The sequence below is a fragment of the Miniopterus natalensis genome, chromosome 14, assembly GCF_054644295.1.
Source record: "Miniopterus natalensis isolate mMinNat1 chromosome 14, mMinNat1.hap1, whole genome shotgun sequence".
NCBI lineage: Eukaryota > Metazoa > Chordata > Mammalia > Chiroptera > Miniopteridae > Miniopterus > Miniopterus natalensis.
In genome coordinates, this window is record NC_142094.1 from 42,559,926 (window position 1) to 42,569,044 (window position 9,119).

The 9,119-nt window shown below is 46.7% G+C and overlaps 1 protein-coding gene across 1 annotated transcript; it reads right to left on the reverse strand.

The window, feature by feature from the left end:
• Positions 1-4,242: 4,242 nt before the first annotated feature.
• Positions 4,243-9,119, reverse strand: NDUFB8 (NADH:ubiquinone oxidoreductase subunit B8). The gene is made up of 5 exons (XM_016219969.2): positions 9,032-9,119; positions 8,646-8,772; positions 7,032-7,131; positions 6,465-6,620; positions 4,243-4,427 (listed from the first exon to the last, which is right to left on the reverse strand). Exons 1-5 carry the CDS (start codon positions 9,114-9,116, stop codon positions 4,335-4,337), a joined length of 561 nt encoding a protein of 186 aa, XP_016075455.2. The 5' UTR covers positions 9,117-9,119; the 3' UTR covers positions 4,243-4,334.

The window sequence follows — 9,119 nt, forward strand, 5'->3', positions numbered from 1 at the left end:
AATAATCTTCTAATTGGTCATTTCCCTGCTACTCATACCATCACCTAATTCATTCTCTACATAATAGCAGGAGTGAACTTTTAAAATAAAAAATGGGATTTTGGCATTCTATGCTTAAAATCTTTCAATGGCTCCTATCACACTCAGAATACAATTCACACCCCTTACCACAGCCCTGCTCAAAGGCTCCAGCCTACCACTTCAACTGCATCTCTTGCTACTTTCCTCCTTATTCATTGGGCACCAGCTTCATTAGCCTTTGGGCATTTTCTGTCTTTTTCCCACCTTAGAGCTTTTTCAAATTCTGTTCCTTATACTTTGAATGCTCCTCCTTTCATTCTCTGCATGAATGGCTCTTATCGCATTTTTCTGGACTCAGCTTCTCATCTCCTTAGAGAGGTAAGCCACCCAATCAAAAACAGTCTCAATATCTTTCTTTGTGGCAATTTATAATCATATATTTATTTACATTTATATTGGTGGTCTCATCCACTAAGTAAACTCCATGATAGCTAGCACTGTGTCTGCTTTGTTCATCATGTTATAACCAGAACGTTTGACACATAGTGCTTGATAATATTTGCTGAATGAGTGCAGACATCCATTTTAACTCTGATTTCCAATCCAATTCTAATGCACATTCAAGGTACCGTCCCAATGAGTTCACAAAGTGGCAGAAAAGTTTTTTAAAAAGTAACACAACTTGTGAGAAGAATCTTGGGACCCACTGCAACTTGCTTTAGCAAGCCACACTCAGATTACTCTCCACTTATTAAAAACAGGAAGTAGTATTACTTAATTTCTAATGTACTTTCCAGCTAGAAGACAGTTTAAGACTGACAATTTAGCCAAGATTCCCAGGCCTCTGAACACTTGAGGCTACTTCACGAATCTTCTGACACCCGCGCTTCGCATCACCACCGCCACCTGCTGGTCAAAGCCATTTTCACGTTTCTGGGAAAAGATCCCGTAACAAAATTAGGAGTTGCTATTAGCACTGTGCGCTTGACATGTATAACTAATTTAATTCTCACTCTGGTTCTACCGGATAAGTACTATTATCACCCCCATTTTACAAAGAAGAAAACTGGGTAGGTCAAGATGTGAACCCCTATCAGCCTCCAGAGCCCAGGGCTTTTAACCATTACACTGGTCTAAATAAACTACACTAAACTCAACTCCATAAAGTGTTTAAATCCTGACAGTCTAGAAATTGGGAAAATGGGCTTTAAATCAATCCACTTTGTTCAGAGACATCTGTTCACCTAAAAGAGGTCCTCGCGGGGGTCAGAATGGCCGGGGACGCGCGCTGAAGGCGGGAGAGCCATGACCCCGCTTCCGTCAGGAGCTGACAGGCTCCGGCGGCGGCGGGCGCAGGCACCCCGCGCAGCCCAGTCCCTCCGGAGCGCGGGGAGCGGGGCTTCTCTCCTTCCCCGACGCGGCGCGGGCAGGGGTCAGTAATGACCGGCCTTCCCGCCCAGCCAGGTGCAGGCTCCCCTGGGACCAGGCCGGGTCAGGGCCGGGGGCGGAGGGAAGGCGCGGGGGCAGCGCTAACGCGGGGCCGGGCGCGGCAGGTGGAGCGGCGCCTGCTCCGGGCAGGGATGGCGCAGCGTCCGGCCAGAGGCGCGCTGGCCGGAGCGGGGGCGGGCCGGGGTCTCCGCAGAGGGCGCGCTCCCCTCGGGGAGCCTCGAGCTCGGTCTCTGCCGTCAGGGGCCCCAGACTGGCGGGGAACACGCACCTGCCGGGAGCGCCCAGGTCAGGGGTCAGGCGCGGCGAGCCCGGCCGGCCTCCTCGGCGGGCGCTGCGGACGGCGGCTGCGGAGGGCCAAAAGTGGTCACGGCCGCGCGGCGTCGCTGACCACGCGCCGCGAAGCTGGGCGCGGAGGGCCGGGCCGCGCGACCCACCGAGAGGGTGCAACAGGACGACAGCTTTAACGGGCCGCCCTCACCGGAGCCGACTGCGCAGTTCTGCCACAGGGGGCCAGATCCTGCCACCAGGAAATTCTGGTTTATTCTATTTGAACTAGGCTCCGGAGCCAGCCTCTGAAAAGGGAAAGGACTAATTCATTATCTACTTACTGAAGTGGAGAAGACTGAGCCCTGGCTCCAGGAGTTCTCAGTAAAAACCGAATTGAAAAGGTAAAAAGCAATCGAGGGCATAAATAGGGACACACTGCGGCCCGGCAACTGGTGCCCCAAACTATTGGTTGAAATAATTAAAGGCTGTAGGTATGGGGAGGGCTCGGTACTGTAAACCAGGGGCTTCCCGAAGGTTCAGGGACGAGACAGGTGTTAGGCCCTGGAGCTGCAAGATAGGTAATGCCTCAGCAAGGAGAAAGGGGCCCAACGGGCTGATAGCTGCCCTGCCATTTCCCATGCCATGAATGAAAGGTTATAGTTTGGGGGAGTGGGCTGGTTACAGATTGAGAAATACCAATTCAACTCAAGATAACTGGGAGTAATTGAAAATTATGAGTAGGGATGCAGTAACATAGATTTCATTTTTAGACTAGCAATATGGATCCACTCAGGGAGAGAACAGAGCGCTGGAGGCAGGGACTCAAATTAGGAGTCTAGTAGAACCCAGGCATGAGGTGATGAAAGCCTGGATTAATATAGTGGCAATGTTCATAAAGGAAGATTGTACAGTCTTTTGTGACTGATAAAGGAGTTGGAAGGGGAGATGAAAATATCACATATTCTTGTTAATTGAAGGAACTGTGGCATTTCCAAATAAAAACGTCCTGTAGGCAGCTGGAAATCTTAGATCTAAGTTTTGACTGAAATTTTCCATTTAATGCATGAATTCTACCATATTCCTGCCTGATATCTTCCAAAGATGGTGAGGGGGTTCTCTAATGACAGCCCCCCAAGTCATTGTAACACAACTCTAGATTTCCTTTCATGTGGACTTGGGAGTTTCCAAGTCAGGACAGAAGACAATTTAGGGCATTGTCTGTGCCTGCCCACTCTTTGTACTAAGTACTCATTAAGTATTTCTTAAACTTCATAGCACCCCAAGGGTGGATGAAACCTGAGGAAAAGTAAACAGGGTTGATAACTGAGCCTCAGGCAAAACCTCAAATGAGGGAATGAGGAAGAAGTGTCACTGATGAAGTGCTCTGAAAGAAATTTGAACCAAAGGCCTAAAGTAGGTTTCAAGCAGGACATGTTTTTTTAAGTGCACTCTTCTCTCAATTCACACATCTCTCATAAATTCTTTTCACCTTGTTTTTTAACTGCCAGTCTCCTCTTCTAGGTAACTACTTGAAGGCAATTATTTTGTCTTGTTCAACTTTATGTCCCCAGGGCCTATCAGTGTCTGATATATTTGAGGCACACAGATGTTTGTTAAATGATCACCAAATGCTCTAAAGGACAGAAAATGAAGACAGAAAAAGACTAAAGGTTTTCAGAGGCATTTCATGAGAAGTATCCATTCCCTGATCTCATGTCTTTCACTGCCTGGACAACCAATAAAGGACCCCTTTACTAATTTGAATGGACTTGTTTCTATTCATGTCTGTTAAATGTATCTTTTTTTATGGGTCAGGTTTTTGGCAATATGATTGTAATTTAAGAAAATGTCCCCGAAGGAAGAATACAACATTAAGTTGGTTCACTTAAAAATAGATGCATTGAGATAGACTCTCAAAAACATGGTTTTCCTCTTTCTAAGGCTATATAGGAGCTTGGATGAATCATTAAGGAAATGAAAGCCATAGGCTCAGTAGTAACTCACTGAACTGTCCTCTCATTCATAAATATAGGTAATGTTAGCTTATAAGAAGATAGGATTCAGAAGTGGCTTTGGAATAAGAAATACATATTTATATAAGTAAAATTAGAGGCAGTCACAGCCGTAGGCCAGTTCAAAAACACCTACTTATCTTATAATATAATTACAACATGTTAGAGTACAATTTTTTGTTAACCAGTATTATTAAAAAGGTTTTTTAATGGGAAATAATTCTTGTTGCAACTTGCGAAGTCAGAACCATATCTTCCTTCTTTCTCAACCTTGTAAATGAGAAAAGGAGCTACCCTAAGCACCTGCTGCACAAATGGAACCCTCAGCTACTTTCACAGTCAAGTTAATAAATTAACATCTTGTGCTTAACTCCCCCCACCCTCCCATCTTTCCAATCTCTGGGCAGAGGAGGGGAGTGACAGCAGACAGAAAACAGAGAAAAGGATGAGGTTCCTCACGGCAGTAGCTATTCCTGGGGAAATGAAGCACAGATACCACAACACTATTTTATTAGGGGTTTCATTAAGATTAAATCTCTAGGAATGAGGGAGTCAGTTAGGGGGCACGAAACCCATGAAGTCTCCTCAGATTTCATAGTGAACCACAGGCTCAGGCTCTTTGGTGGGATCGCCGCCTTGTTCCAGGTACAGATTATTATAAGGATACTGCTTTGGCCCCTAAGGAAAAAACACAGGTCAGCAAGAACAATATACATCCAGCCAACACCTGGCTACATCCTGCTCTGAGTTTAATAGTCATGCACAGTAAATGGGTATGCAGTAGCCTCTGGTCAGATCCAGCTGGGCTAGAATGGCAGGAAGAGCGCTCCTCTTTCCTGTTAAGCCCAAGGCAGAGAGAAAGCCTAGATTGTAAGAGAAGTGGTGCCTACTCTCTGTGCATGTGTATGTGTACGTATGTGTGTGTGTGTGTGAGAGAGAGTGTGAGAGAGAGAGAGAACGAGAGAGAGCACCAGGGAGAGCTTTCTAAATGAGACGATGCATCCATCCATCCCACTCTCTCGGGGTCGAGACAGACTCAATCTCCTTTAAGTCACTCAGCCTCTAATGGTTCCACCACTAAAGTGGCCTAGCAAATGAGGCGTGCAGGAGCAGCAGTGAGGGAAAGCACAGAGGAGACACGGCTGGGACGTGCTTTAGGGGCTGCTGGCTTTACCAACAAACAGCTGTCAGAGAACACAGCTCAAGGGGAGGAGAAAAGGGTGATGTGCTTACAGAACTGAAAAATGGAAGAGCCACACTGTGTTTCTTGCTCTCCTGAAGTGAAGTTAGTGCTCACACCAGCCCTACATGCACTCTCCAGCCTGAGGCCCCTGGGGCTTGGTAGGAAGGCTCGTGTCAGTGCACACAGACATACCAGCTACCATCAGGACATTGATTATCTCTGCAGAGGTAGCACTGAGCAGCCAACTGCAAACACAGCAGCTTCCCTGCTTTCAGTTCCTTTCCTTACAATCTATCCTGCAGACTACTCCCAGATTAATCTTCCTAAAAACCTAGCTTTCCTTAGGTCATTCTTCTGTTCAAAAACCCAACATGGCTCCTGGCTGCCTAGAGGCAGACCAAGTCGTCACTGTATCCCCAACCCCTAGCATGGTCTGGACCTTGTATACAACAGGAGCTTCATAAATATCTGTTGAATTACTGTGTTCCTATACCATTCAGTCCAAATCCCTTAGCAATGCAGTAAAAGCTGTCCAACCTAACTGATCAGCCCACCTCACAATAATTTTTAACACAGCAACTTCCACATCTGATTTCCCAGGACATTGGAATTACCTGGGGACTTGTTAAATATTGATTCTAGAATCCCACTGTGGAGCTACTGAATTAGTTTTTCCAGGAAGTGGAGCCCAGGAATCTGAATTCTTAGCAGTTCTCCAGGTAACTAATGCAGCTAGTTATCTAGGAATTATTTTATATGCTTGCTCCACTCCAGCTAAATCACTCTCCTTTTCCTTTCTCCCGTTTTCTCTTGCCCTAAATGTTCTCTCCACTTCTTCCTACCACCCAAAGTATATATATACATTTTAGGGTCATTTAACCCTTCTCCTTAATAGCACCTCATATCCCTCAGCACAAACATTCACCATACACACATACACAAACACTGTGCGAGGTTCCTATATCTTTGTTCAAATGTTGCTCATCGTGTCATTTACCTAAGTTTTCTTCTTATTCAAATTCAACTTCCTTAAAGCTAGAGAGTATTTTTTCTGTCTTTTACATTCTCCAAAATATAACTGTCTATGCTTGTAGTAAACTGGCATGTTTCTCTCCCTCCTTCCCTCTCTCTGAAATCAATTTAATTGCTTCCAATACCCCATAGGAGGTACTTCTTCATACCTCTAAAAAGGATAATGCTTCTCTCTAGATTACATGATTCTACCTTGAAAGATCACTTGAAGAAATATAATTGGTAAGTACAGTCCCCAAATGGCAACTCTAGAGACTAGCTGGCTTCGACATTCTCATTTCTCACGGAGTCCTAAACTGTTTCTTCTCACTCAGACTGACGGAAGATGTAGGCATGGAGCAGTGCTCTGGTACTTGTGCCAGGCCAATGTATAAGGTCCTCTATAGGCTGTCCCAGGAAGCCAAGCTTGGTATTGGCTGGATCCCTACTCCAGAGACTTTATTCCCTCAGGAAACAGGGCTAAGTAAATGTGTCCAAGAAAGTACTTTTCAGATACTCACCACGGGCTGGTAGGAGGGATAAGTCTCCCCCACCCAAAACATGAACAGCATGAAGGCCACAAAACCGAGGAGGCTCTTACACATGACATCCCAAGAAACAGGCGTGGGGGACGTGTCCACACGGTTCCTGATGTACATATCTAGGTCCCAGTGAATCTAAGGCAGAAAGGCAGATAACTGTCACTCCTCTTCCTGCAAAAGCAAGCAGTCCAGAGTGATCAGAGCCTGATACAGGGCTTGATAAAGGCATTCTACTGCCCCAGGCTATATTCTGAAAGAAAAAGTTTGAGATACTTTGGTCCACAGGACTAGATGCTGGTTTATGGTTAGTTTCTGCTGACCAGAGACAGCTCAATCATGAAAATTTACAGAGCTTGTTAATTCCCAGAAGTCCCATTCCACATGCTACACATGGGACCTCAGATTTCAGATCAATGGATTTTGCTTCCTTGGGCAGAAAACCTTAGTGTTACTTGGACAGAGAAGTGCTATTTGAGCTAAAGAAATAATCCCCAGGAATACATTAGGAAGAAGGAAGAAAGGTTAAATGGGATATAGTTCTCTCACCGGTTCACCCCAGTTCAATCTCAGGTCTGAGTGGTCCCACTCATACCACGGATCCCTCTCGTGCTGTGAGCGGTCAGGGAGCTTTGGGTAGTCGCCATACCTGAGAGACAGTAAAAACTTCTGGAAGGGGCTCTGAGCAGTGTCTCTCAGATAATTCAGTCTCCTCATTTCAAAGATAAGAAACCAACTGACAGAGATAACTGCCTCACCTAAGGACAGAGGAATTGACTTTCAAATCAAGATCTCAATTTCTAGTCACTAAGCATAGAACTAACCACAGAAGTACAAATTGTAATTAAAAGTTCATGTCAGTTGTGCTGGCGTGGCTCAGTAGCTGAGCATTGACCTAGGATCCAGGAGATAGCGGTTCCATTCCCGGTCAAGGCACATGCCTGGGTTGCAGGCTTGATCACCAGTGGGGAGCCTGCAGGAGGCAGCTGATCAATGACTCCCTCATCACTGATGTTTCTATCTCTCTCTCTCCTTCTCCCTTCCTTTCTCTGAAATCAATAAAGACATTAAAAAAATTTCATGTCAAATCCTGAAACATTATAACATCATAAGCTTTTCTCACCTTCTTTCAACAAAAAGAAAAAAGTCACATAATGTTATAATGTTAGGCCTGGAAGGGCATTAAGTTATGTCATTCTGATTTCTTCATGAGACAGAAAATGAAACTGAAGTTTAGGGTCTGAACCCAATGGGGTCACCCAGCTAATTGGAATAAAAACAAAAAGGGGCAGATTAGAAAAGTATTCTTTTCATAGCATCTGTGTTCCTCAACCACTGAGTTGGCATAATCTCCATGTTTCAAACACCTCATGGCACTTCTTGCTAAGTTGGTTTTTCCCCAACAAATCCAGGTTCAACTTAATACAGACAGCTATCAAGGCTACTCTTGTCCACAACACAATAAAAGACATGGGAAATGATGACAAGTAGACATATATCACAGAAAGTGATTGGAAAACAAGACGAATTGGAGCTGCTGAAACCACTACTGAATGCGTGATGCTAGGACAGAAAATGAGGGTGCTGGTAATCATTTCAGATAATTAAGCATAGAGATGTTATGTGGCTATGGGGGCGGGAGGGGGGGATAACATCAACTAGAGTAAGGGAATTGGCTGTTTAATCTGCTTTACAGTTGCTAGGATTTCCACAGCCCCAACAGCAATGATATTTTTTTAAAAAGAAATATACACAAATATAGAGTACTCCATCTCCAAATAAGGTTCTCATGACAGGAGTCCAGTTCCAGCCCGATCACGTGCCTGGATGACAGCACCTGAGCCCAGCAGATGCTCAATCCAAATGAAACCTTGCGCTCCGCATGGAGCCAAGGAAGGTTCCTGCTATTCAGAGGTCCTCGGGGAGCTATTAAAACCTCGCTTCCTCATTTGAGAAAACAGCCCGAGCCAAGGAGAAAATTGAAGTCCTCTCGGCTGCAGCTGCTCATTCACCCCCTCCCCCGAGAAAAGCACCCACACCATTGACTCTGAGGGGTCATGGGAAGGTTCGGGGGGCGGAGGAGGAAGGGTCAGAGCGGAGCCACCTAACCCAGCCGCTTTCTCCCGTCACTACCCAGGTGCGAGCAGACCCTCTCTCTCTCACCCCATGCCATCATCTGGGTACGGCTCGTAGTCTTCCACCCGCATGTTGTACTTCTTGGCGGCGGCGGCCCTTTCCTCTGGGGTCCTGGGGTAGGGCCCCGGGAGCATGTCCTTGGTAATGTGGGAGGCTGGAGGGCAGACGAGGGCACGTCAGAAGGCACTCCGACCCGCCTGCCGCCCCGAAGATTTCAAGTTGCAATGACTGCGAAGGCCGGAGCCCGACACTTACAGCGAGACCCTCCACCCGCTCTAATGGCTATACCAACTCCACCTCCGCCCCCCCGCCCGGACACGGCTGCCGCGCTATCCACGATACCCACACTCCCCCGACACACCAACCCTCAGCCATTCCCGTCCCACACCGAGGCCTCGCCCTTTCTCGCGGACCTGTCCGTGCACCCAGCGGTACCACGTTCCGGGCTGCCCTTTGCAGCCACCGGACTCCCAGGACCCCCACCCTGGCCGCCGCCATCTT

Bases quoted from the DNA above. Each gene is read 5' to 3' on its own strand.
- NDUFB8 (XM_016219969.2), bottom strand. From the start codon at position 9,116: ATGGCGGCGGCCAGGGTGGGGGTCCTGGGAGTCCGGTGGCTGCAAAGG. The intron at 8,773-9,031 runs GTCCGCGAGAAA...TCTGCCCTCCAG, and splicing joins ACCGCTGGGTGCACGGACAG to CCTCCCACATTACCAAGGAC. The intron at 7,132-8,645 runs GTGAGAGAGAGA...ACTGTCTCTCAG, and splicing joins TACCCAGATGATGGCATGGG to GTATGGCGACTACCCAAAGC.